The sequence below is a fragment of the Tarenaya hassleriana genome, unplaced genomic scaffold, assembly GCF_000463585.1.
Source record: "Tarenaya hassleriana unplaced genomic scaffold, ASM46358v1 Cleome12, whole genome shotgun sequence".
Lineage (NCBI taxonomy): Eukaryota > Viridiplantae > Streptophyta > Magnoliopsida > Brassicales > Cleomaceae > Tarenaya > Tarenaya hassleriana.
In genome coordinates, this window is record NW_010962392.1 from 1,306,667 (window position 1) to 1,332,720 (window position 26,054).

Below are 26,054 nucleotides of genomic sequence, written 5' to 3' on the forward strand. Positions count from 1 at the left end.
TGAAGATTAGATTTCTGTTATTCCATTAATACCCTTGTACTATTAATATTATGGAATAGCCAGAAACCTAAATTAAAATATTTTTAAAAAAAGTGACGATAATACCCTTGTACTCTCAAAATCAAGAACCAGTAAACGAAGTTCGATCGGCCGGTAGGAAAAATAATACAGTTTGACCAAAGAAGGTTCCTCAACGAGGAACTAAAACTGTAATGGACGCATCATCAACAGAACAAGGAACAGATCTGTCTGCAGATGCTGCTGCTACTGCTTCTCGATCACGACTACTTTGAAGGAAAAATCCCGGTTGCCGGGGAACTAGTAGAGTGATCGAGTTACTGGTAAGCATCAGGACGATCCTCGACAGTACCGGACGATCTGCGGGATTTTCTTGAGCGCATAATAGTGCGATATGAATGCATCTAGTAACGTCATCGCCCTGATAATTCTCTCCGATGACCGGATCTACGAGTTCTAAGGGCGACTCACTTCTCCAAAGCCTCCAAGCCTAACATAATGATCGATCAATTAGTATAGTCGAACAACCTTTGACAAAGGTACAGAAATCGGGAAAAGTTTGAAACTCTGTTCTTCATACTCACATGTGTTACCAAATTACCAACACTACCATCTTCCTCGTAGAAGCTGCTATTCATCTTGCCGCTTATAATCTCAAGGACTAACACTCCGAAGCTGTAGACATCAGACTTCGTGGAGAATTGCCCGTGCATCGCATACTCTGGAGACATGTAACCGCTGAAACATATGTAGCAAACACTTAGTGTAGTAGGAACAAACTTTTATTGAAACTTAGTCCCTAGGCACTCGCAGACGAAGTCCTTACTATGTTCCAACTATCCTGTTTGTCTTGGCTGGAGTTTGGTCTATCCCGACAATCCTTGCCGTGCCAAAATCAGCAATTTTAGGGTTCATAGCAGCATCTAGGAGAATGTTACTTGTTTTGAGGTCACGATGAATGACTGTGAGTCGTGAATCTTGATGAAGGTAAAGAATTCCTCGAGCAATGCCAACGATGATCTCGTACCGTGTTGTCCAATTCAGTTTTTCTTGCTTTGTAGTGTCTACACATACACATATATAATTGTTAGTAACAAGATGAACAACCTAGGTATTCAAGAATGACAAAAGAACTGTCACGATTGCTAGAATGTAAGAAAAGATGTCGAGTACAACGGACCGAAAAGCAAATAGTCGAGGCTTTTGTTGGGCACAAACTCATAGACGAGAATCTTTTCTTCTCCTTCTAAGCAAAATCCGAGAAGCCTAACCAGATTCCTGTGTTGAAGCTTGGCAACAAGAAGCACCTCGGTCTTGAACTCTCGTGCACCTTGTCCTGACATTTTGGACAACCTCTTCACAGCAACTTCTGTTCCGTTTGGAAGTGTACCCTACCAATTACATCACTTACCCAACTGTATTGATTCAAAATCTTGGAGAAGTAAAGTAGCACAAGAGGCAGTATGAGATCTAATACCTTGTAAACTTCACCGAACCCACCTTGACCGAGTCTGTTTCTCAGAGAAAATTGATTTGTTGCATCTTCAATTGTCTTAAAGTCGAATTGCAGTGACTGTGGAGCTGTGATATCATCATCATCAGCTGCACAATAATGTAGTTTGATGCCACAACATTAGCTAAGAAACACTTTTTCCCCATCACACTATGATCAAACTTCGGAATTCGAATAATTGCAAAACATGGAAAACCCACTTTCAAGTTCCATCGGTCGGTACAACTTTCTCCTCCTCCAAACAACGAATCCTAGAACAAGCAATGCCATGATTATAACACTGGGAATAACTATTGCCACGATAGTTCTCGTCAAACTCGTTTTACCGTCTGCACAAACACACAAGTACGGTAAATCACAAATTTTCCATGGCAATTTCTTTACAGTCATATATAGTTTTGTAGTTGGAGCGGACTAACCTTTTTTGGTTGTGTTGGTGTTAAACCTTGGAGAAGGAGGCGGAGATGCAGACATAACGTTTTCAAAGGCTCCAGAGAATGGATACAGTTCCCACCGATAAAAGCAGCTTGGTCTTGCAACAGAGCCGCCTCGCTTTCCATGGCAGCACGTTTGATAATCGCCAACACTTCGTCGTAGACAAGCCCTACAATCTCCAGGAGATAGATCTGAAGTGCATTGCATTAGTGAATATATTTTCACCTCGAAACCCGGTAGATCTTCTATTTCAGCCACGTAGTAGTTCTCCTTGCCTGAGGAAGCTTTAGCGATCATACGAGTTGCTAAACCCTCCCATATCCCATCAAGCTCTGTCGAATTTACACTCATATTTCTAGGGTTGAACTCGAGAGAACTCGGCTCCAAATCGAGGGATCCAAGAAACGAATGGTTGGAGTAGCGTAAGAGGCAAAGCGTTGGATGGCCAGGCCATGAATAGGCTTCTGTCTGGTTAGGACAGTTGCTTGTTATTCTTTCGGATTCTGTCTGGATACATTTGGAACAATCCTCGGTTCGGGCTCCATGGATGCACATCCCCAAGGCATGAACTCTATCGGGTTCTTGGCCAACCGAAACATTGTAGAATTTTCCTTGAGCTGTGACATTGGAGGGAAGATACGACAGAACAAGGCGACGGTTAATGTCATAAGTACCGTTTGGTCTGAAAGACCCTGCAGTGTCTGGACATATCTGTGCAGAAACAACACCAGAGCTTATTAGGGCAAACCAGAAGATCGACAAGCATGAACTCTTCTGTCTCATTTTGGAGATCAAACTAGAAGACAGACAAGCTAGAACTCTTCTGCGGCTATTGTCTGAACGTATCTATGAATATATATATATATATATATATTCCGTATCTTGCAGGTTTAACGGGAACTGAGATCTCTCTTCAACTTGCCATGGACAGAAATGTCTCAAGATGAGCCGTCAGTTATCTTCCATTCCCTAACTGAGTTTTCCACGACTTTGACAAAATAATTGAAAATTCCATGCGCATAAACGTTTAATCAAAAATCAACCATAGCGAAAGGACGAAATTCGGGGTTTCTTCAAAAAAGTCAAAGACCAGCCCGAAGGTTTCTGGCCGACCCAATTTTCTTTGGATCTATATGACCAATCCCAAAGTTCAGTCTTACAGGGCTCGGGTCGTCGGGCCGACCCGTACAATTTCTTCTTTGCAAACATTTTTTTGAATTACTTTAAAAATATTATTTTGGACTTTAGAACCAGAAACTGATTTGAACCCAATTTTTATAAAAAAAATTTAGATTCAAAATCCCATATTTGTTTAGATAAACCCGAGTCGGGCGGATTTTTTATTCAAATGATCCACTTGGGTCGCAGCTATTTCAGCGTACACCACCGAAAAAAAACAAATTTTTTTTTTCAATTTTAACCCATTTTTTCGGTTGGAAAAATCCGAAATACCCTTTTCTTTTTATTTTTTGCGATTTATTAAGATTAACATATAACTGATATACCACTAAAATAAGACAGATGATTTTTTTACCACCTTTTTTAGAATCAATTGTAACTATATTTAGAATCAAGTGGGTCATTTGATTAAAAAAACCCGAGTCGGGCTCCGAACCTAAATTGACAACCTCCGATCATGCAATTTAAATCAATCCTCAATCCTACTCCTACCGTCGCATATTTCCATATGCCCACCGACATATCCCATTTCTCCATCCTCCTCTACCCTATACGAATATTCAATTTTCACGAATCACAATAATACATGAATCGTCTTTTACATTCTCTAATACCCAACCCAAACCTCCGGTAACAATACAATAGCGATTCAGCCATTAGTGAAGTCCAAATAGAAACCAAGCTACACGTACCTGAGCGAAACCGATTCTGTCGCCCAGAAACTGGAAGGAGTTTTTAATGATTTCGGATTCAGAGGAGCAATTAGGGATTGAAATAGAGCAAGCTTTTAGGGTTTTCGGTTTCAGAGGAGCAAATAGGGTTCGAAATAGAGCAAGATTCGCCCGCAAAGGAAGAAATCACTGAGATTTTTGCAAAGGGCTTCGTGGGTTTTCGAAATGTAGTGTCGCAGAGAAATTTTAGGGTTTCGAAAGTTCGAACTCCCGCGGATTTTGGTACTTTAAACCGGTTCAAAGGATATATATATATCCTACTGGCTCCTACTTTCTGATACATTTAACCGGTGTGATTTTGAGTTGGATTCTAAAATCTTAATTAAAGAAATATGAAAACCAATAATGAATATGTGATGAAAATTCAATAACAAATATGGAGATGTCTACTGATTAATTATCCAACCGGTCTTTATATCCCGTGAATCTCACGTACACAACGAAATCTTCAACGCCATTTTATGCCCTTGAAATTCCCACGTTATTAATACTTCCACTTAGAAATTGTCGTCATTGAAATTTCAGTTTCTTTTTTGACAAGGTCGACGTAGAAAATTCACTGATGGGTCAACCTCCAAACCTCTCCGGCCGCGGAAAGTTGCAGAGAAATTTCAATTCCCATTACACTATACAAGATACGTAACAGATACGCGCGCATAGACTGTATAAACATATGTTCATATCCCTATTCCTCCTTGATATTCTAACTCAAGCATCGGTTTGATCTCCAAAATGAGACAGAAGAGTTCATGCCTGTCAGTCTTCTGGTTTGCCCTCGTAAGCTTTGGTGTTGTTTCTGCACAGATATGTCCAGACACTGAAAGATCTTTCAGACCGAATGGTACTTACGACGTGAACCGCCGCCTTGTCCTGTCGTATCTTCCCTCCAATGTCACAGCTCGTGGAGGATTCCACAATGCTTCGGTTGGCCAAGAACCCGACAGAGTGTTTGCCGTGGGGATGTGCATTCCAGACGCTAAGGCCGAGGATTGTTCCAAATGCATCCAGACCGAATCCGATAAAATAATAAGCAGTTGTCCTAACCAGACAGACGCCTATTCGTGGCCTGGTGATCCAACGCTTTGCCTCGTACGCTACTCCAACCGTTCGTTTCTTGGATCCCTCGATTTGTGGCCGAGTTTTCCGCTGTACAACACTGGAGATATCGGTGTAAATTTAACGGAGTTTGACAGAATATGGGAGGGTTTAGCAAATCGTATGATTGCTGCAGCTTCTTCCCCGTCTAAGGGCAACTACTACTCGGCTGAAATAGAGGACCTACCTAGTTTCAAGAGAATATATGCACTAATGCAATGCACTTCAGATCTATCTCCCGGAGATTGTAACGCTTGTCTACGACAAAGTGTTGGTGATTATAAGTCATGCTGCCATGGAAAGCAAGGCGGCGTTGTTGCAAGACCGAGCTGTTTTTTCCGGTGGGATCTGTATCCATATTCCAGAGCCTTTGAAAACATCACGTCAACATCTCCTCCACCACCTTCTCTACCACCTCCGCCTCCTTCTGCGAGGTTTAACGCTAACACAACCAAGAAAGGTTAGTCCTCCAACTCCTAAACTATGACTGTTAAAGATAAGTTGTGGAAAGTTTTGAAGTAATCTTTGGTAAATGGTGTTTATGCAGATGATAAAACGATTTCAACGGGAATTATCGTGGCAATAATTATTCCCACCGTCGTAGTCATCTTGGTGTTGCTTGCTTTGGGGATTGCTGTATGCTGGAGGAGAAAATCTTATAGAGCAATTGAACTTGAAAGTGAGCATCTCCCTTCCGGGGAAATAGATTTCGATAATGGTTATGATAAAGGTTTTACTGATAAGCAATGCTTTTAATCTGCAGCTGAAGATGATATTTCAACTACCCACTTGCTACAACTGGACTTGAAGAGTATAGAAACCGCAACAAATAGATTTTCGGAGAGTAAAAAGCTAGGTGAAGGTGGATTTGGCGAAGTTTACAAGGTACAAACTTTGGTTGTCTGATAATTTGAATCAACAACACAAACGGATAAGCGACTATATATGACTTATGATCCGTAATAATTTGTAGGGTATGCTTCCGAGTGGAACCCAAGTTGCAGTGAAGAGGCTGTCAAAAACTTCAAGCCAAGGTGCAAGAGAGTTTAAGAACGAGGCTGTTCTCGTAGCAAAGCTTCAGCATAGAAATCTGGTCAGGCTTCTCGGGTTTTGCGTTGAAGGAGAAGAAAAGTTGCTCGTGTATGAGTTTGTGCCCAACAAAAGCCTTGACTATTTCCTGTTTGGTATGTTGGATTTCAATAATCTTGAAACTTGGATTGTGAATCTTGAGGCTAATAATGGGGTAGTATGGATGTGAATGTGTAGACCCTGCAAAGCAAGGACTACTAGACTGGACGGTACGGTACAAGATTATCGAAGGGATTGCTCGAGGAATTTTGTATCTTCACCAAGATTCACGGCTCACAATCATACACCGTGACCTCAAAGCGAGTAATGTTCTATTAGATACTGACATGAACCCGAAGATTGCAGATTTCGGAATGGCGAGGATATTTGGAGTGGACCAGACTCAAGCCGATACAGGAAGAATCGTCGGGACATAGTAAATCTTTCCTTTCTTTTGTCAGCAAACTGCATGTGTCTTTGCCTTTGTTGCCTGAAAACTGAAGTTAGCTTTATGTTTCAGCGGCTACATATCTCCCGAGTACGCGATGCATGGCCGATTCTCCATGAAATCTGATGTCTACAGCTTTGGAGTCTTAGTTCTGGAGATTATAAGCGGCAAGAAGAACAACAGTTTCAACCAAACAGAGGACAATGTCAGAAATTTAGTAACACAAGTGAGTAACAGGAACTGAACAAGTGAAAAAATGTTGAGTATTGAATAACTAACTGATTGATCTCTCTCTCTGTGGAAGGCTTGGAGGGCATGGAGAAAGGGGTCGCCATTAGATCTCGTAGATCCGACTCTTGGGGAGAATTACCAGAGGGATGAAGCAATTAGGTGCATCCACATCGGTCTGCTATGTGTCCAAGAGAATCCAACAGATCGACCAACGTTGTCAACGATCATGCTGATGCTCACAAGCAACACGATCACCCTTCCGGTGCCTCACCCACCTGGCTTTTTCTTGCCAAGTGGACAAGATCTGAGTTCGGTTTCCGAGTCTACTACAAGCAAGTCTGTTCCTTGTTCGGTCGACGATTCATCCTTTACTGATCTTTATCCTCGTTGAATATGTCCTTCTCCTTGTGTACCGAACCATTCATCTTTTTCGGTGTCTTATGTCCGCACACGTCTGGTATGAGACGCGAGCATGTTGCTTGTACTGAAGATTTTCAGCTCTTTACAAATAATAAATCGAATTAAATTTAAGGGCCGTAAATCCGATTAAAATTCCACAACTTGAAAAACTAATTTCTAGATTTATTTCCTTAACAAATTAATTCCTTTACAAAGTGTGAATACAATTTTCAAACTTCCAATTTGGTTATATACAAAATATGGACCAACGGTGACCTCAAATTCATATCCTTCCTAGTTTGACACGCAAATATAGATATCAATGCCACATAAACAGTTTTAAAATTTAAAAAAAAAAGGATTCCAGTTGAATTGATCGGTTAAAAAAAACTTTACCTAAATTCCATTCCCCCTTTTCGATTAGGATTAAGGTTTTTTTTTTAAATGTTTTCGAAGCCTCTTCACTAAGGATATTAAATAGATTTAAAGTAAATAATTATTTATATTTTTTATACGTAAATTAAATCTGAATGGGCCCTTATAAGCCCATATAGCCCAGACAAAAAATCGTATATGGGCCCATTGAAGCCCATTTAAGACGAAAAAACAAATTTATGTATTAAGACCGACCGCTGATAGGTAACTTTTTCACGCTTTGGAGCGGCCGAAAGTCCCCTTACAGTGGTGGTCGACTCGTCTCGTCACCTCCGCCTAGAATCTCAGGTATGCCTGATTCTCTCTCTTCCCCCCGACCAGCGGAGAAACCTCGACATCACTGTCGGAACTGTGGTTTAATCAAGAATTTGATTTGCCCTGTATATCACCATGGATTTTCTTTTCGGGTGTTTATCTACATTTCCATTTTCTTGCTTGTTTCCCCTCTTTGTAAAGGTTGTAACTAATCCCATTGATTTTCTGACAGAAATATTTGAGTTTGTTTGGTTGATGTTCTTCTTAGGGTGAGGCAGTTGCATGCAGCAGTAAGGGTGACAATCTCGGTTCCTTGTTCGTCTTACAAAGTTCAAAGTCCCTCACTTTGGATAAACCCTAGGCTTTATTGTTGGTGTACGAGATCACTGGGAACAACTTCGGATGCAGTTTCTCAGTTCGCTGGCTTCCCATGTCGGAAACCTTTGTCTCAGATGGAAGCAATTCCCTTATTCGCATCATTTCTCCTCTTCTCCGAATTCACACTCGAGAGGTCAGCTCATCGATTTTCTCAAGAAGCAAGGGTTCCCGAAATCTCAAGCAGTTTCCATGGTGGGTCGTTTCCCTCACGTTGGATCCCTCGACCGTCCTCGAACCGTGGTTCAACTTTTCAGAAACCTAGGTTTCTCTGATTCTCAGATCCGGAGCTCGATCCGGGTCCTACCCCAGATCATCTTCTGCGACGCCACGAAGAACCTTGAGCCCAAAATTCGATTTCTCGAAGAACTCGGATTCTCTGGTTCTGCTTTGCCTAAGTTCCTCTCTAAAAATTCCTCGGTTATGAGCCTCAGCCTGAAGAAAAGATTGATCCCTTCCACTGAAATTATAAAGACCATTCTCTCGCCTAACGACGAGAACAACAAGGAACTGGTTAAGGTTCTTAGCAGATGCAGTTGGCTGCTGAACAGAGACCCTAATGCGTATCTCTTACCCAACATTGCTTATCTCAAGTCCTGTGGAATTGTCGGCTCACAGCTTGCTTTCCTACTGAAGAAACAGCCAAGGCTCCTCATTTCGGAGGAGAACAAGCTTAGGGTTTATGTTTCTCGTGCTCTGGATCTGGGTTTCAGTGTTAACTCAGGAATGCTGGCTCACGCGGTGCACGCGCTCAGTTGTCTGAGCGAGAAGACATTCGACAGGAAAATGAAGACGTTTTTGGATCATGGGTTCTCAGAGGATCAGACAAGAGAGATGATCAGAAGGGCTCCTGGTCTGGTTCGATGCTCAACGGACAAGTTGAAGTTGGGAATGGAGTTCTACATGGAGACAATGGGGATAAAGAGAGAAACTTTGGTGAAGCGGCCATGTATGTTGATGCACAGTATGGAGGAGAGAGTGATACCTAGGGTTAAGGTTTTGCAGGTTTTGAGAGGGAAAGGACTGTTGAAGAAGAAGGAGCCTAGTGTGTTAGAGATGTTGCAGCTCTCTGAGAAAGATTTCTTGGAGAAATTCATATCAAGATTCGGAGACGAGCATACTATGGATCTGTTGGTGGCTTACAAGGGCCATCTTGTTGATGCTAGTGATACCTCTTCTGGTTCTTGTTCCTCCAGCGATGATTGATTAGGCTCCTTCTTCAGCAAGATATTATGATTGATCTAGTTGATGCCATGTTTGTTGATGCAAAGTTCGAACTGTCTATGAACAACTTGGTGACTTCAGTAATAACCAGATTTATTGAACTGAGTTATATAGACAAGATTTATGAAACAACCGATAAGACAAGCAGTTGGGCCATCAACGAGGGCTTAAATCTGTGATCGTTGCCTCGTCGATGGAACAAGGAATAGACTTGCTGGTTATGTCCGATTCCCCGACCAATGGATTCGGCTCGAGTCTATCTCCTAAGAAAAACCCAGGTGGTCGGGGCACTGGTAGAGTAACCGTGCTTGTGGTGAGCATCTGTAGGAGATTCGACAAGGATGGACGGTCTGCAGGATCTTGTTGAACGCATAAAAGGCCGATGTGGATACATCTAATAGCCTCATCCGTATCATAGTTCTTCCCGATGGTCGGATCTACTAGTTCTAACAGTGATTCGTTTCTCCATAGCCTCCAAGCCTGAATTCATGATCATGGAAATCATGATCACAGTTACAGAAGTGAAAATCATAAAGCTTGATTGGTTTGTACTCACAAATGTGACCAAGTTGCCGAGAGAACGGTCCATCTGATGGAAGCTGCTATTTTTCTTTCCACTAATAATCTCCAGAACTAAGACTCCGAAGCTATAGACATCAGATTTTGTCGAGAACTGGCCATGCATCACATACTCCGGAGACATGTAACCACTGGAAAAAATACAAGAAGCTTATGTTCACGGTAAGCAAAGGATTCATCAAATTTCATTTTACAGACAACTAGGAATGGTATTTACTTACAAGGTTCCAACTACTCGTCTTGTATTTGCTTCGGTTTGGTCTATACCGAAATTCCTGGCCATTCCAAAATCTGCGATTTTGGGGTTCATATCAGCGTCTAGGAGAATGTTGCTCGCTTTGAGGTCACGGTGTATGATTGTGAGTCGTGAATCTTGATGAAGATACAGAATACCTCGAGCAATCCCTTCGACAATCTTGTACCGTTTTATCCAGTCCAACTGGCCCCGTCTTGTAGAGTCTGTACATCAATATATAGTACAATCGGTGCCTGAACGATGCCTAAAGGATTATCGAGACTTTTGTCGGGCAAAACGAAAAGTAACTGAGTTAATGCGACAGACCAAACAGGAAGTAGTCGAGGCTTTTGTTGGGCAAGAGTTCATAGACAAGTATTTTCTCTTCTCCTTCCAAGCAAAACCCGAGAAGCCTGACCAGATTCCTATGCTGAAGCTTTGCGACAAGGACCACCTCGGTCCTGAACTCATTTTCGCCTTGTCCCGATGTTTTCGATAGCCTCTTGACCGCAACTTGCGTTCCACTCGGAAAGATACCCTGCAAATACATAATCTAGTCTCACCATCCGTCAAAAATGTCAAGATATACGAACGATACGAGATGGTCGAAGAATGCAACTTTGTAGACTTCGCCAAATCCACCTCGACCGAGTCTGTTGCTCTCTGAAAAGTTATCCGTCGCTGCTTCGATTGCCTGAAAGTCAAATTGCAGCGAGCCTGAGGTCGCAATATCGTCTGAAGCTGCAATCGCATCAGCAAAACTGTAAAACGTCGGAGATATAAGTGAAATCTATAACAGATTACTGAAAGGGGGTTCGACTCTCACCTTCGTCCGAGGGTTCTGTATCATAAGTCTTCTTCTTTTGTCTATCTGCGAGGGAAAAATACCGATCTGCAAAAGGAAACCAAAAATAGAAAAAAAAAAGAAAGATACATTGGTTTTGATTGTTTTTAGTGAAAAGATTACAAATTTGAAATTTGGATTCAAAACTTGCGAGATTTTGTTGGAAATTTAAGCAGAAACTCACTTTGGAGCTGTAATGCTCGGTGAGATTTTCTCCTGCAGCAAACAGAAAACCCTAGAGCAAGCAATATGACGGTAACCACACCAGAAAGGGCTATTGCTGCTATGATTCCCGCTGAGATTTTTTTGCCACCTGCACCAAAGATTATCATCACATGGATGAAAATGAAGGAAAGAAAAAGTAGTGGAGCTTACAAGGGTTGAGTGTGTTATAAGGAGCGAATTCAAACTTACCATTCTCGGCCACAGTGATGGTCCGACCGCCTTCCTCCGGAGGTGGGGGAGGTTGCTGTCCAAACACAGAAGTGGTGCCGTCGAAAGACCTGGAGAATGGATACAGATCCCACCGGAAGAAGCAGCTCGGTCTTGCAACAACGCCGCCTAGCTTTCCTCGGCAGCATGACTGATAGCTACCAACACTAGATTGAAGGCAGGCATTACAATCCCAAGAAGATAGACTAGGGATGCATTTCATTAGCGCATATAACCTTTGGAAGCCCCCGAGAGGTTCTGCGAGGGCTGCGTAATAGGCGGGTGTAGACACGGCTGCATCTATCATTTGACGCATGGTCCGTTCCCATGTCTCAACAAACTCCGTTAAATTTAATATGATATCTCTAGTATCAAACCGCCTATTACTCGGCTCCAGATCGAGGGATCCAAGAAACGAACGGTTGGAGTAACGCACGAGGCAAACCGTTACTTCACCAGACCATGAATAGGCGTCTGTCTGGTCAGGACAACTGCTTATTATTTTACCGGACTCTGTCTGGATGCATTTGGAACAATCCTCGGTCTTAGCGTCTGGAATGCACATCCCCACGGCAAACACTCTATCGGGTTCTTCGCCAACCGAAGCATTGTAGAATCCTCCGAGAGCTGTGACATTGGAGGGAAGATACGACAGGACAAGGCGACGGTTCACGTCGTAGGTACCATTCGGTCTGAAAGATCTTTCAGTGTCTGGACATAGCTGCGCAGAAACAACACCAAAGCTTATTAGGGCAAACCAGAGGATTGGCAGGCATGAACTCTTCTGTGGCATTTTGGAGATGAGACCAATGCTTGAGTCAGGGAATTGAAATTGTCTGTTACGTATTCTGGAAATGGGAATTGAAACTTCTCTGCAACTTCCCGTGGACTGAATTGTCTCAAGGTGGCCTATCAGCCATGATCCTTTCCTTGGCTGAATTTTCTACGTCGACTAATTGAAACGTGGAATAAAAGTGAATCATAGCGAATGGTAGGTGTAGTAACGTGGAAAGCTCAAGGACATTAACGGCGTTGTGCTTTCTCCAAGAAAGCTACAGGATTTACCAACTGCCCTGAAGGTTTACGAACTACCAAGAAATCTTTTTTTTGTAGATTGACTGACACTTTCAATGAGAATTTTGTCAACCATAGCGCGGGAAATCCGTAATAAACTATGAACAGAGTGCCTGAAACTTTGGACTCTCCAATGGCCGGATCCACGAGTTCTAATGGCGACCCATCTTTCCAGAGCTTCCACGCCTGAAACATCGATGACCCGTCAAATATCTTGTCTAACCTTAAATGATATCAAAAACTTTGAAAACTTGGTTCTGGTTTACACTCACATGTGTGACCATATTTACAGCTGTACCATCCGTCCGGTGGAAGTTGCTGTTCATCTTGCCGCTTACAATCTCCAGAACTAGGACTCCGAAGCTGTAGACGTCAGATTTCACCGAGAATTTTCTTTTCTTTTTTTTTTTCCTGTGCGAGTTCTGCGACCACGTTTCTTCTGGTTTTTAGCTTGTCTGAAGAGAACTCTGAAACCTTGTGTCTGCGTTTGTTGTGTCCCGAGGGGAAGTGGGCGCTTGAGCAAGAATGCCATCGCAGCCACTGCGTTTGCGTTTGGGCCACAGACATAGAACTTGTAAAGGGTGACATGCAATTCTCTTGTTGTAGGAATTACAGAAGCAAAAAAATGTTCAACTTGCCTTCTCGAATCAATTACGTGACACCCAAGAAACATTGCTAATTCATATCCCCAGTTGGGATCAGACCCGAAGAAGAGCACTCCATCTTCATCGAGGTTCTAAATCGGTAAAACATGAGTTGTGTCGATGGATTTTCTCCCAGACTGGATCTGTTCGAGATTACTTCAAAAAAGAAGAGTGCTTGTGACATCTGCATGATCTTGTTCTTGGACACATGTATAGCAGACAGACATGGATGCATCTAGCGACGTTGTTACACTGATAACTCTCCCCAATGGCCGGATCCATGAATTCTAATCGCGACCCGTTTCTCCATAGCCTTCAAACATAGCGAGATGATAACGACTCAAGACTTCAATCGAAACGTGGCTCTGTATACTCACAAATGTGAATAAACTACAATCAGTATGAAACAACGTATAAATCGTCTTGGGGAGTGGACATCAAGCGAGAGAGAAGAGAGGGCAAGGCAGCGATTTCTGTCCCAAGTGACCATTTGCAAATGATTGAATGAGATATTTCTAAAATGGTTGAAACCGATATACACAGTAATGATATGTGATTGAGATTCTCTTGGGAAAATCGAGACAGGGACGTCAGAGTCATAAATGATAAAGAAGGGTGATTTAGTGAAATAGTAGAAAGTCTAAGGAGCTCTGGAGAAATAACGTTTTTTTATTCTTTTTGCCAACAGAAAAAAATAGCACTTCGAAACTTTTTGTCAAAGTAGGATAACGTTATATATATATATATATATATAATGTTTTAAGATTTGGAAGTTGGGATTTCCAGAAATATTATTAGATTTGTATCCATAATAATCAATTAATTAATGGATTATTAAAAGAATTACATGTGTATTTGTAGACGTAGGTGTACTTTTTTTATAAAAAAAAATCTACAAATCATTTGTTGATATTTTCTGAATTTTATTTTGTTGTTTTGTCCAATTCATTCAACTCTTTACAACGTTAAAAAGTCCTAATTCTTAGCTTCTGATGAATTTAATATGATAAATTTTAAATATTTAATAGGATGAATTTAATTTTTGATAATCTGCTAGAAAATCAGAATAAAAAATAATAAATCTTCAAACACTAATAGAATAGTTTAACAATGAACTCCGATAGAAACGCCATTAATTTCTTTGATGTTATATATTTAAAACAGAAAGTTAAAATGAGATAAAATAAAACTAATTAATCAGTGAGGGAAAAGATTCCGTGGGTTGGATGTGGCCAGCGCTCTCAGATTTTGCTTCCTCCCGCCCGCCCTACCCACATCACATGGCATATAGATTTAAGAATAGTTTAACAATGAACTCCGATAGAAACGCCATTAATTTCTTTGATGTTATATATTTAAAACAGAAAGTTAAAATGAGATAAAATAAAACTAATTAATCAGTGAGGGAAAAGATTCCGTGGGTTGGATGTGGCCAGCGCTCTCAGATTTTGCTTCCTCCCGCCCGCCCTACCCACATCACATGGCATATAGATTTACCATTTTACCCTTCCCTCTATCACTGCTCTTTTTACCTTTTTACCCCCAACCCGGATTTTGCGCCCAACGGTAGACGAGTAAATGTGTTTTTATTAGGTAATCGTTGTTTGGTAAAAAATTAAATTGATCAAAGATTAGTTGGTCCGCCAAATACTATCCATAAATAACTTAATCTCATAGTTGGTTCTTTTGAATTTCCCAAATAAATTTATTATTGAAGAAAATTTTGAATGATTGTAATTTGTTTTTACGAATCCTAATTATATATGGTCATTCCAAATCCCAAGGAGAATTTTGTCTTTTACCGTTGAATAGTCAAAAGTGGGCCTTACAATGTCCGAAGCGGCCCATTATGGCTCTGAGGTTAGTAGGGAGTTTTCCGTAATTTTATTCCAGTGGCAGGATCTGTAACGATTAATTATGGGTTAGTGTTTAAACTTGTTTGAAATGAATAAATAATACATATTGTTTCTGGGTTAACACAGAAATTAATTGGGAGAGTGGAGAGAGGAATCACACGTGAGACTCCCGAGAATCATGTTTTGGTAATTTAATTAAAAGCTAAACCAGAGAGAGAGAGAGAGAGATTGCACAGTGCAGAAAACTGGGGAGCAAAAGCAACAAAAATGATGGCATGAAGGAGAAATCGATTGATGGCTTTTTCCCTCTTTTTGTTTCCATTACAAGACATGATCAGTTACCTCAGCGACACTCTTGTCATCCGTCATTCTTCTTCTCCAGATGCATGAGAGAGAGAGAGATTACGAAGAAATCTCTCCACATTACGTCACTCTCTCTCTCTAACTCAGGCATGCTTCTCTCTCTTGATCCTCTTTCTATCTATCTATCTGTGTTTTTGTTGGGCCTCTTGTTAGTTCTCCTTCCTTTTTCTTTTTCTTTGTTTAGACCTATATGTGTGCTTTTGTTGGGTTCTCTTCTTTGATGACTTCTATTTTGTTTTTCTTTTTCCTGCTTTACTATGTTCGTTTTCGTTTGTGTTCGAAGGCTATGACTGAGTCTGCTTCTTGCAAGTATCCTTGTGCCTTTTGTTGCTCTTTCTGTCTACGTATACGAGATTTAAATTGGGTATTTTCAAAGTTTCCAAATTTTGCATGTACTGTTTTGTTGCGAGGCTTGATCTGTATCAGTATACCCTTTGGATTGATTGGGAGGGTCTACCGTTTATGGCAGCTTCAACATGGGCGCAACTCATTTCTAAATTTCAGAAATTTTGTTCGTCGGATCCATTCGCTCTGATTGGGATTCTGATCCGTCTATGGAAATCCTTTGCAAAGTTTTGACATTGATTTGGCTTGCTTCCAATTGAAAGAAAGCTTCAGACTTTAGTGGTTTCTTGTATATTGTATTTTAGCCTGAAGCTTTAATCGGGGGATGCATATTTTTTATCCTTTAATCCATGATTTTTGTTGAACTTTGTGGGTTTTGGATTGGATAAAGTTTCTGTCTTTCATCTTCTAGGGGTATGAGCCTGTTCATAGATGTCTGATAAGACTGCATATCTGTTCACTGTGAAATAGGGGGCTGAAAGTTGTAAACTTTCCATAAATTTTGATGATTTCAGTAGTTTCAATCTCACAAGGGGAATAGAGATGGAAGTCAGCAAAGGCATTGATACGGAACATAGCCCCGACAGTGTTCTTCCTCCTCCGCATCCGTTTCGAGTTTCAGAGAAGAGGAGTACGAGGTTGAAACCGCCTCGTAGAGATGAAATATTGAGAGTGAAAGAAGGCTTCACCGAGATAAGCTTCAGGCGTTACCGTAGCTCCTCTTGTAAGAATTTTCCTTCCCGACCTCTTGCAATGGGAGATAGGATTGAACAAAGACGAGGCTCTGTGTATCAAAGTTCTAAACAAGTATTCAGAGAGATGAGATTCTCGGAAAGTACTCAGGCAAGGCCAAAACTTGAATTGTCCCGTGCTAGTGATGCCTCTTTCTCGTTCAGAATTGTGGATCCTTCCAGAGCAGGACGTATCGGGAAAATGCCACAGAACGATACTTCAGATGAACAGAAGTCTTCGGTCGAAACTTTTACATCCGGTGGCTTTATTGACATTTGCTTGAACTCAGGTATCAAGGACAGAGCGACGGTATTGGAGTCAGATGATGAACCGGGTATCAGATCCGACAAAGCAGCTGGTTCTTTGAACAGGTATAATGGCCATAAAACAAGATTGCCCAAGTCCCAGTCTGCAAAAGTAGAAAGGCGGTCAGTATCTTTATCTGAAAGCAATTGCAATAAGGAAAGCTCAAAGACACAGTTTGGTAATATTAGGAAAATGTTTGATCCATTTGTCAAATCGAAGTCTCTGAGAAATCCCCTTGGACACATTGGAGAATCGGGCCAGTTCAAAGCAGAATGTACGGAAAAAATGATGAAGGACAGTGATCATTGCAAAGCATTGTTCAGTGGCAACTCAGATAATCATAAAAAAGGGAATACCCATCCTACAGTCATGAGTAAGGACCATACACTGGCCCTCAAGTCTTCCCCAGTTCATCTACGAGGTCGTCTTAATCTGGAAAACAAAGATGGGCTGCCAGTTTTTTGGTTCGTCTTGGATTCTCCTGGGGATGTTTATGTGGGAAAAACATGGAAATCTAACAATGGTTCCAACTGGACATATACATTTTCCTCTGTCGGAAGAAGAAAGAAAAGCAATGCAAGTGCATGGGGTTTGAATGACGGCTACCGAGAATCCTCTATCGTTGGTCAGATGCAAGTTTCCTGTTACATGTGTACCGAACTAAGAAAAAAGGGTCAAGATCCAGACAAACTGATGGTAACCGAGTTTGTTTTGTACGATAGTGCGCGTGAGAGAAAAAGTGTTTCTGCACATGCAGATCCATCCCGACCACATGATAAAGTTCGGAAAAATTCTGCTAAACCAGACTTGAATTCAGGAAATATTGAACCGGATGACGGTTCTGATGTATCGAAGCTGAGACCTCAGGCCAAGTGTGCATCTGAAAGTTGCGATCTTGATGCTTCAAATGTACCAAACCCGTTGCCAGCTGCAGATTTGCATCCTGACCTTGAAATCGCGGCTATAATCATTCAAGACCAGATTGAGAAGAGGGAAAGCTTAAAGTATAGAAGAGGCGACCAAAGGGTCATGGATAAGAGGAATCTTCTAAGTCTTTCTCCTATCGATGAAGGCAAGAAATACTCTTACGGAAGCAGAAATCCAGAAAAGTTAAAGGTCGTAATCCCGAGGGGAAACCATGGCATACCAACTTCTGAAAGCTTTGGCCCTTCACCTTTGCTTAAGAGATGGAGGTCAGGTGGCTGCTGTGACTGTGGTGGTTGGGACATGGCTTGCCCTCTTGTGGTTTTCGGAAACCCTAGTCTCTCATGTTCTCATGATCACCCTCTTGTGGACAATCACCATCCATTGAAACTATTTGCCCAGGTAAAAAAATGGATCCTTTTACTCAATGGAACACGATTCTGTTGCTAATGGTGCATGTAAATTTTGAACTGCATGGCTAGTTTTAAAGATTGGAGCTTTATGATAGATTTCAACTGCAAAACCTTACACTTTGCCCCGTATAAGTGTTAAATGCTTGATGTGGAACTCTTGTTCCATTTTTATCTTACATGTTAGACAGTTTGGTCATTCTGATGTTTTATCTTTATAGGGAGCTAAGGAGAATACACCAGCGTTGTCCATGTCATTTGTCGAGGAGGGACAATATGATATTCATTTCCATGCACAGTTATCAGCATTGCAAGCATTTTCCATCTGTGTTGCCATACTGCATAACATGGAAGCTTCAGGTGACTGTAAAAATGGTGAGGACATGCAGTTGTCACAGAGCAACTTTCTGGAAATGCTTCTCGACGATGAAGCCATGTGCTTAGTTGAAGCTGTCACAGAGGAGGAGGAGAAGAAAGTTACCACTCTCCCGTCTTACATGCCTAACCCGCCTTTTTCACCAATCTCCCGAGTCTAAACCCCGAGACCATCACCTTCAGAAGTACGTTAAATGCCGATAAGAAGAGAAGGGTGGTTTCCAACTCCAGAAAGATTTTCTTCCTTGGACAAGCTTGAGGAAAATGTTCTGCATTCTCTGATCTCTTAAGATTTCTGCTGAGGTGTCTTTGGAGAAAGGGACAAAATTCTTTGATGTATCATTTGTTCATTCTTATGAGTAGGAGTTAGGGTTTAGTTGCTATACTGTTCATATTGTAGCTTAGCAAGGGAATGTAAGGCACTCGATTTGGTTAGAGGGTTCTTTGGAAACCAGGTCAAGGGTTTTTTGGAAAAGTTTTTGTATCATGAAATGAATAATGGGCCTTTTTCCTGTTCACTCGCAAAAGTTAAGTACTTTACACAAATCACAAATGAATACAAGAATTTCATCAAATGACCTATCCATATAATTGCACAAAAAATGCCCTACCAAAAATGAACGAGACTGTTATCTTTTCATCTCTGCACAAAAATCTCTCGACCCATCATCTGTCATATTCATTCATATTACACTTCCACAACAACCCTTTATGAGCGCATGCCCTGCAGCATTGGTGTACCCTCTTCATCATTCAATGGTGAACTGTTTTCATCCCTTGGTTTGAGCCAGTCCGGTAAATAACTGGTTTGTGGCGTTTCTAGAGAGAGTATACTCTTATAGAATTCATACGAGGCGAAGAATATAGCCCCCTGAGACATGTACATCACCAGTCTCGGGATCAAACCCCTGCGCATAGGAAAACGTAGGTTATGCTCGTTATATGATGAAGCCTAGAGAATATAGGAGCTGTGTGTAAAGACTGGAAGATTGAGGTAGTGAAAGCAAGCCAACCTGTATAGCCCTCTCAGACCTTCTTGTTTGCCTATTGCTCGAAGAGCTTGAAACACGTTATGATATCCGTTCTTAGAGCCCGGAATCTGCAGCCACAGGATAAAGGACGAGAAATATGACCAAAAAGCTAGATATAGGCCACAATACCATATCCACTAGTAGCATCAGGGAAAAAACAATACTTGTTCCAGCAACTCAATGCAAAATACTATTTGGTGCCTGAAAAGTTTGAACAGAGAGTAAAAAACCTGGGTTTGTAATCTTGTTTTCACCACATCAAATGGGGTTGTGAAGAAAGCAGCCGCAGATCCAGCTAGTCCTCCACAGATAAGCTGCAAGGAGAAAACATTGGCATATATATCATCCAAGCAAGTCCGGATCACCAAAATTCGAAGAAAATGGACACACCCTACTAAGTGAACCAAAAAAGTGCAGCATTTTCGTGGAGGGAGGAAAAGAGGAGACAAACCGTTCGTGATGTGTTGGGTTGAGCATAAGGATCTAAGGACGGTAACATCAATTGCTTCAAGCTTTCATACACATAGAACTGTATTTCCAATAAAGGTGGCATCAGAAACTGATAGCTTCGAGGAGAGAAGGAGCATAACAAGGAGTGTGGAAATACAGATCGGAAGCAGCCAGCCCCTAGTAAGAGGACATGATTGCCTCGTGAAATACATAAGCAGAACCTTAATGATTGAATGAGGAATATTTCTACACAGCACTGCGCTCCATCCGGCATATAAAGAAAGCAGACCACCCTTCTGAATGATTCCAACGAGTGCACCCCTGCAAATGAAGATTTGTGAAGAAAAGATCAAGAAAACATGTTGGAGAAGCAAAGTTGGTAAAAGAAAAGTGAAATGGACAAAGGATTTTAAAATGCAAATTGTTCATTTTAAGGAGGTGCTTCTTTTCAGGAGAGAAGAGTATAAGGAAATCATAGGAGTCAACAAGATTAGATTGGAAATATTTACCAGCAATTGCGATAGTGTGAACTGACTTGCATCTGTTGTTTTATACGCTCACTAGGAGTGAAAATAAAGGAAGTTGCAACGCTTGCACAACCACCAGCTACGCAATGGATAAGAGGACAATATTCCTGAAAATCTAAGGACTCAGTCATAAGGTCTGGCATGTTCCACTCAACAGGTTAGCAGAATGACGAAGAACCATCCCCGGGAAAAATTATTGAAGAAAACGTGGTAAGTTATTTAAGAGGCAGTTCCATGCTAAAAAAAGTTTAAGGACCTTGGGAGAAAGCGGCAGTAGAGCTCCTTTAACTGATTCATACGTAAAAGTATAAAGCGCAGATATAGGAGCTGATGAGGCAATATTGCTGGCAATTCCTCGGTAAAGGCCAGAGAAACCTGAAAGGATATGGAAATATGATTGGGTTAAACACCAATGTGCAATGACAAACTAACACAGAAAACCTCCAAGTGTTGTCATCTCATGTATACTTGTTTACCTCTTTCAGATATAACGGATCTACCAACACTGATTGGTGATTTCTTTTCCAAAAGGCATGACTGAGTTATTGTCTTAACTGTATCAAGTGGATGAAGACAAAGACTGACGCTAATTCCTGCCAACCCACCAGCAAAAGCATGCTTTTTTTCGGCAACAGCATATGTAGGTATTTCTGTAGAGGATGGATGAACCTCCATTTTGGGGTCTTTTCTTTTATTTTCAAGCAACTCCTCAGAGTCAGTCATATTTCTGCAACATACTTGTGCATTATTCCTTGAAAAAGATACCTCAGTATGATGGTTAGTGCCAAGTCCCGAACTCATTTTGTTCATTCCATCATTATCAGTGCAATTATCTCTGTATAGAGCAAAGAGATAATCTCCATCTGTAGATGTGGCCATTCTGGTATCTGTAAAAACTAATGTGCCATTCAATAATAGAGGACCCTTAGATTCAGCCGGAGTTGAATTTCGCACTGCATCCGTTGTAAAAAAGTCATTAGCAGAACAACTTCCATTTTTTGATGCACAAGCTGCTTGTGTGCTGCCTGACAGATGAACACAGTCTTCAAATATTGTTTTCTTTTCAGGCACTGCTCCTTGCAGATGATGCCTCAGACTAATGGAATTTACTTCTTTCATCCAGCTATACAATTTTCCCATCTCACCCTTTATTTTAATTTCAAAACCATTCCCTTTACAAGAACCATTAAGAGATTTTGCCTCGTTAGCCTGCATTAACCACCTGGACAAAGATCGAACATAGCTTTGACTATGTACATCGAAGATGCTCATCTTCTCAGTTACCTTCAATAACTTAAGCTTGGGCTGTGAAGTAGGTAAAGAATGAGCCTTGGCCTTTAGATCAGCATGATGCAACATTTCACTTTCTGCAGAGACTTGAAAGTTACTGACATTATCTCTGTCTAGATCATCCAAAACATCTTCCTTCAGCGGGCCAACCGAATTCCCAGAAACGAAATCTGACCGATCCCACATCAGGTCAACAGCTGATATTAGCGCATTCTTGCTCAGAATTTGGCTCAACTTGGTCTCCTCCCTTTTGCTGGTGTTCTTCTTGCAAGCATATGCATACTCTTCACACACATGACCACGGATCTTAGACGGCTTCTTCTTACTCTCAGATGAATTGCACCTATACTGAATTGAAGGCTGACCCTTTTTAACTGATCCCTTTGCTGCAGCCATTTGCAAAATTTTCACCTCAAAATCTTCCCTGCTGCTAACACAGAAAAGAAAACCCAACAACGCCCATTATTTTAAATTTCATATACATAGAAATGAAGGAAAAAATCAACTTTCTACGAAGCGAAAATTGGGCACTCAACCAAAACCCTGAAGCATATGCCATATCAAACAAGAGAAAAAGTTGGGCAAATGCGATCAAAATCATTGCTTGAAGCCGTCGAACTTACAAGGTAACAGGAAATATCGACGAAAATCTGATTGACTAGACCAATAAATCTGAAAAATCAAGCGGAGGAGGAAGAATTAAGATCGGATTCTCTCCAGAGTTGCAGAAAAAATTCTAACAAGGATGAACTTACATAAGCCACCCATAAAGCTGTAGCTCGAATCAGCTATAACCTTTGATAATTTGGGATGCACTTGGGCAGAAACTCGAGAAACTAAAGTTCATTTTCTCGGGAAAATCTGGGCGCAGAGTGAAAAATATTTTGCCTGAAGGGAATTTATGGGGTTTAAAGAAAAATTCGCAAGGGTTTTTCGTATCTGACTGGAAAAATTGGGAGGTGTTTGCGAATTTCGAAACGTCCCCTCTATTATTTTATTTTTGTATTTGAGTACCATAGTAATATATATTCCAAATATAATTATTATAGAATTAACAATTGACATGTAGACCACATAAAATGCAATAGGATGTAACTGACCATAATAAAACATTTGGGGCGAATTTATGAATTATAAAAGTCTAATAGAGTTTTGTTGCAATTTTGACTCTTGGAGGAGAAATTTTTTTTCTTTCGGCCCTTTGGTACACCGGAAGTTAATTTGGAGATGGAGATCGGCACTGAAACGGAGGTGGATCTATCGGCGGCGCCGGCGAAGGCGGAATCGGAGACTGTATCGGAAGCATATCCACCATCCACGTATCAGCTAGAGGAGGGAGACCGCCGCAGAAGATCGGAGTCGCCGTCGTTGAAGAAGTGGGGATATGTTGAGAGCTCTTGAGACTGTCGAGAAGAATTCGCAAGCGATCGCGGAGAGCTTCTCGTCTCTCTTTGTTTCCCTTCGATCGGCTTTCTCTGAGGTCAGATAGTTGTTTAGTTAGCAGATTTTACCTGTTGTGTTCCGTTTGGTTGCCGAGAAAATTTGAAGGGAAAATGTGAAATTCTGGGAAGGTTTAGGTTTCATATCCTATGTGTGTGTAGTTCAAACAATTTCTCAGAACCATCTCTGATATCTCAGGGAAGAGCGAAAGTAGGAATTTTGGGAAGCTAGACTTTGTGTATTGCTCGAGTTAGCTCTAAATTAGAGCATTTTGGTTTCCGGATTCTGGATCCAGGAATTTTCGTCAGTGACTGACTCCATCGCAGAAGCATCATACCTGATGCTTTTGGATTGATCAAATCTCTTGCTGCACTAGTTCAGGTTTCTGCCTTAGTGATTGCTGGGAAATTCTTAGAAAAATAAGATCATTATTCGGATTGGTCTTCGGAAAGTGGAAAGTTCACTTTGAGTATAAGATTCTTCTTTTGTGTCGCTTATGAAATTTACATGTTGGTGTTATAGGCCACAAGTACCTCAGTTGTTCACATGCATTGCTTTGGCGAGGAAGCAGGACGACTTCTGGAAACCCGGAAGTGAAGTTGTAAGCTTTTTAAGTTTTTCAGCATTAGATTCAACTTGCTATCTACATAAACTATATCCCATTCTACATGATATATTCCTTACTCTTTAAATTTATGCTCCACCGAGAAATATGGACTGTTTTGCGTCAAAGACATCCTCGGAATGGAATGAAGCAGATGAACTTTATTTGCGTGATCTGGGAAATGTGTTTTCTTGTGTTTCTGATGCTAGTAATGCTAGATTTACGTTATTGCTGTTCAACATCACTCACTGGGGAGAACTTGAATGACTAAATCATCTGCTGATGTTACGTCAATGACTAAGCTATTTCCGTGAAGAATTGTTCTACGATGCTGTTTCTATCCTTGGATCTTATGATCTTCCATTTTAAGTTATGCTATCTTTCTTGTTATCATTAATTTTCAGCTCTAGTTGCAGCCACCAAGGGCAATCGCTACATTAATCCTTGCCTCAGGTACTTACATAATGATCTGATACTCTTATCTTGTTCAAGCACAGAATGTGACCAAAGAAGTTGCTTGTCTCTAAGCTGTCACAAAAACTATAGAGCTCATTTATCTGATTCCTGAACCTCCATGTATCTTTTCATTGTGTTAATGGTTTGGCGACACAGCATTGATTTCCATCCAGCATATAAAGGAAGCAGATACACTACTTGAGGTGTCTGTGAAGAAGAAAGAAGAACAAAGCTGCGAGAAGAAAAAGAAGCTCGGCGGAAGGTACTGGCCAATTTTAATAAATCTGCAGCATCACTCTGTTTCAATAAATATTTGTGCATATTCATTGTGGATTTTTAATCGGTGCAGAGGCTGAGAATAAGAGAAAAGAAGAAGCTGACATGAAAAGCAAAGTTGGATGAGATTGCGGAGAAGCAGAGGCAAAGAGAACTGGAAGCCAGAGGAGAAGGATAGGATTAGACGAAGAAGCTCTGTTGAAACAAACCGAGTCTCCACCTTCTCGTCTGCCAACGGGACCGGGGATGATCACTGGGCAAGCAGAGGACTGCCATCTCGGAGACCTGACCGGAGGACCAGCAGCAGGGAAAGAACTGCTGCCCCTCCTCCGGCCCCAAGGTGACCGCTGGGGCGAACACCAGAAGTGACACCTGGCGCAGTGACTGATGACCGTCGATTATATAACACACGAGACAGTTTTGTCTTCGAAATGGGGTTCTTCCTCTTGTTTTGGCACTGAAGATCTTTGTTTTGTTACTACATATGAACCATGTCTTAGGATCATCATCATCATCATCATCATCATGATGTGGAAACAGTGAGAGTCAAAAGGCCATTCATAACTCAAATCGTAAATTTGCTTGCCAATGGGAAATTGAGACGAGATTAGATATAATGACAACTTGTTTCTGAGTATATTATTTAAAACAAGGGATTTATATAACAAACTATATCCAAGGGATGTGGATCCAAATTATAATATTTTCTTTTGGCACCAACTATAAGCACTGTATATAACAGACGAAGATATAACCGATTTTTACACTGAAGAAAAAGGTTACAACGATTGATTGCATAGATTGAAAAAGAAGAAAAATGTAGCGTTGGATTCCACTATATGACATTGTGTTATCATTACATAATTCCCCATATAACATAGTGCATAAATCTTTAACCAAAAAAAAACACAGTGCATAAATAAAACTATCATATATAACATAATAATGAAGATACAAAAATATATATATATTATTTCTTCATTCAAACAAAATTTTATAAGATAATCATTTTGTCTTAACCAAAAAAAAAAACATTATCAAGTGGATTCTAAACCGACTAAAACGCGATATTAAAATCTAAAAATAATTTGGAAAATCTGAATATGTAAATATCTGAATCGAAACCGAAATAGTCAAATACCTAACCCACCATTGTGATCCACTTTTTAGCTTTAATGGTTTTCGTCCATATCAACAAAATCGAAAGATAATCAAAATCATCATTATGGATTCGGAAAAAGCTGCAATTCGCAACCTAATCTGACCATTTTCTAATCAAAATCAGTCACATAAAATAGAAATTTTCACAATTTCGTGTCTGATCATTGACTTTACGCCAAAGTTGCATCGGTTTAATTCCATTGGTTCACATAAACCAACCAATAACCGGAGAAACTAGAAACTGATCCAAAACCACGACTTCAAACCGGAACCAAACCATATTTACCCCCCCCC

At 40.9% G+C, this 26,054-nt stretch overlaps 6 protein-coding genes and 1 long non-coding RNA gene across 12 annotated transcripts; 4 read left to right on the forward strand and 3 right to left on the reverse strand.

Moving 5' to 3' along the window:
* LOC104806398 (cysteine-rich receptor-like protein kinase 11) lies at window positions 1-4,082 on the reverse strand. 3 transcript variants are annotated; one of them, XM_019201664.1, is made up of 8 exons: window positions 3,838-4,082; window positions 1,951-2,677; window positions 1,732-1,860; window positions 1,496-1,620; window positions 1,199-1,409; window positions 845-1,082; window positions 603-756; window positions 1-508 (listed from the first exon to the last, which is right to left on the reverse strand). In XM_019201664.1, exons 2-8 carry the CDS (start codon window positions 2,519-2,521, stop codon window positions 191-193), a joined length of 1,746 nt encoding a protein of 581 aa, XP_019057209.1. In that variant the 5' UTR covers window positions 2,522-2,677; window positions 3,838-4,082; the 3' UTR covers window positions 1-190. The 3 variants fall into 3 exon arrangements, with proteins under 3 accessions (XP_019057209.1, XP_010529582.1, XP_010529581.1); XM_010531280.2 differs by lacking the exon at window positions 3,838-4,082 and having other exon boundaries at window positions 1,732-1,782; window positions 1,858-1,860; window positions 1,951-2,954; XM_010531279.1 differs by lacking the exon at window positions 3,838-4,082 and having other exon boundaries at window positions 1,951-2,952.
* A 518-nt stretch (window positions 4,083-4,600) lies between these two features.
* LOC104806405 (cysteine-rich receptor-like protein kinase 11) lies at window positions 4,601-7,215 on the forward strand. Its single transcript, XM_010531291.1, has 7 exons — window positions 4,601-5,431; window positions 5,519-5,650; window positions 5,735-5,856; window positions 5,945-6,155; window positions 6,238-6,475; window positions 6,560-6,713; window positions 6,792-7,215. The coding sequence occupies exons 1-7, from the start codon at window positions 4,609-4,611 to the stop codon at window positions 7,107-7,109; spliced, it is 1,998 nt and encodes a 665-aa protein (XP_010529593.1). The 5' UTR covers window positions 4,601-4,608; the 3' UTR covers window positions 7,110-7,215.
* A 994-nt stretch (window positions 7,216-8,209) lies between these two features.
* On the forward strand, window positions 8,210-9,388 carry LOC104806998 (transcription termination factor MTERF5, chloroplastic-like). The gene has a single exon (XM_010532111.1). It carries the CDS (start codon window positions 8,210-8,212, stop codon window positions 9,386-9,388), a length of 1,179 nt encoding a protein of 392 aa, XP_010530413.1.
* Window positions 9,389-9,542: 154 nt separating this feature from the next.
* Window positions 9,543-13,761, reverse strand: LOC104806406 (cysteine-rich receptor-like protein kinase 24). The gene is made up of 9 exons (XM_019201673.1): window positions 12,843-13,761; window positions 11,479-12,756; window positions 11,249-11,377; window positions 11,047-11,112; window positions 10,840-10,961; window positions 10,548-10,758; window positions 10,207-10,444; window positions 9,963-10,116; window positions 9,543-9,886 (listed from the first exon to the last, which is right to left on the reverse strand). Exons 2-9 carry the CDS (start codon window positions 12,287-12,289, stop codon window positions 9,563-9,565), a joined length of 2,055 nt encoding a protein of 684 aa, XP_019057218.1. The 5' UTR covers window positions 12,290-12,756; window positions 12,843-13,761; the 3' UTR covers window positions 9,543-9,562.
* Window positions 13,762-15,298: 1,537 nt separating this feature from the next.
* Window positions 15,299-18,925, forward strand: LOC104806408. 2 transcript variants are annotated; one of them, XM_010531296.2, is made up of 3 exons: window positions 15,299-15,520; window positions 16,294-18,142; window positions 18,372-18,925. In XM_010531296.2, the coding sequence occupies exons 2-3, from the start codon at window positions 16,322-16,324 to the stop codon at window positions 18,684-18,686; spliced, it is 2,136 nt and encodes a 711-aa protein (XP_010529598.1). In that variant the 5' UTR covers window positions 15,299-15,520; window positions 16,294-16,321; the 3' UTR covers window positions 18,687-18,925. The 2 variants fall into 2 exon arrangements, with proteins under 2 accessions (XP_010529598.1, XP_019057203.1); XM_019201658.1 differs by lacking the exon at window positions 15,299-15,520 and having other exon boundaries at window positions 15,560-18,142.
* A 92-nt stretch (window positions 18,926-19,017) lies between these two features.
* Window positions 19,018-22,741, reverse strand: LOC104806407 (mitochondrial substrate carrier family protein Y). Of its 3 annotated transcripts, XM_010531295.2 has the most exons (10): window positions 22,579-22,741; window positions 22,447-22,495; window positions 21,010-22,250; window positions 20,790-20,908; window positions 20,516-20,640; window positions 20,228-20,327; window positions 20,008-20,085; window positions 19,787-19,870; window positions 19,539-19,624; window positions 19,018-19,433 (listed from the first exon to the last, which is right to left on the reverse strand). In XM_010531295.2, the coding sequence occupies exons 3-10, from the start codon at window positions 22,217-22,219 to the stop codon at window positions 19,235-19,237; spliced, it is 2,001 nt and encodes a 666-aa protein (XP_010529597.1). In that variant the 5' UTR covers window positions 22,220-22,250; window positions 22,447-22,495; window positions 22,579-22,741; the 3' UTR covers window positions 19,018-19,234. The 3 variants fall into 3 exon arrangements, with proteins under 3 accessions (XP_010529597.1, XP_010529594.1, XP_010529596.1); XM_010531292.2 differs by lacking the exon at window positions 22,447-22,495; XM_010531294.2 differs by lacking the exon at window positions 22,447-22,495 and having other exon boundaries at window positions 21,010-22,253.
* A 275-nt stretch (window positions 22,742-23,016) lies between these two features.
* LOC104806409 lies at window positions 23,017-25,163 on the forward strand. The gene is made up of 5 exons (XR_770604.1): window positions 23,017-23,303; window positions 23,786-23,864; window positions 24,272-24,320; window positions 24,480-24,585; window positions 24,673-25,163. It is a non-coding gene; the product is annotated as an uncharacterized LOC104806409 (long non-coding RNA).
* Window positions 25,164-26,054: the final 891 nt, after the last annotated feature.

Bases quoted from the DNA above. Each gene is read 5' to 3' on its own strand.
- LOC104806406 (XM_019201673.1), bottom strand. From the start codon at position 12,289: ATGCCACAGAAGAGTTCATGCCTGCCAATCCTCTGGTTTGCCCTAATA. The intron at 10,759-10,839 runs GTTGCATTCTTC...ATGTATTTGCAG, and splicing joins GATTTGGCGAAGTCTACAAA to GGTATCTTTCCGAGTGGAAC. The intron at 10,445-10,547 runs GTCTGTCGCATT...ATTGATGTACAG, and splicing joins CCTCGACTACTTCCTGTTTG to ACTCTACAAGACGGGGCCAG.
- LOC104806398 (XM_010531279.1), bottom strand. From the start codon at position 2,749: ATGAGACAGAAGAGTTCATGCTTGTCGATCTTCTGGTTTGCCCTAATA. The intron at 757-844 runs GTAAGGACTTCG...CATATGTTTCAG, and splicing joins AACAGGATAGTTGGAACATA to CGGTTACATGTCTCCAGAGT. The intron at 509-602 runs GTGAGTATGAAG...TCATTATGTTAG, and splicing joins TTGGTAATTTGGTAACACAT to GCTTGGAGGCTTTGGAGAAG.
- LOC104806408 (XM_010531296.2), top strand. From the start codon at position 16,322: ATGGAAGTCAGCAAAGGCATTGATACGGAACATAGCCCCGACAGTGTT. The intron at 18,143-18,371 runs GTAAAAAAATGG...TTATCTTTATAG, and splicing joins CATTGAAACTATTTGCCCAG to GGAGCTAAGGAGAATACACC.
- LOC104806998 (XM_010532111.1), top strand. From the start codon at position 8,210: ATGCAGTTTCTCAGTTCGCTGGCTTCCCATGTCGGAAACCTTTGTCTC.
- LOC104806405 (XM_010531291.1), top strand. From the start codon at position 4,609: ATGAGACAGAAGAGTTCATGCCTGTCAGTCTTCTGGTTTGCCCTCGTA. The intron at 5,857-5,944 runs GTACAAACTTTG...AATAATTTGTAG, and splicing joins GATTTGGCGAAGTTTACAAG to GGTATGCTTCCGAGTGGAAC. The intron at 6,476-6,559 runs GTAAATCTTTCC...TTTATGTTTCAG, and splicing joins GGAAGAATCGTCGGGACATA to CGGCTACATATCTCCCGAGT.
- LOC104806407 (XM_010531292.2), bottom strand. From the start codon at position 22,219: ATGGCTGCAGCAAAGGGATCAGTTAAAAAGGGTCAGCCTTCAATTCAG. The intron at 20,641-20,789 runs GTCCTTAAACTT...TTAGATTTTCAG, and splicing joins TACTGCCGCTTTCTCCCAAG to GAATATTGTCCTCTTATCCA. The intron at 20,328-20,515 runs GTAAATATTTCC...CTTCATTTGCAG, and splicing joins TCACACTATCGCAATTGCTG to GGGTGCACTCGTTGGAATCA.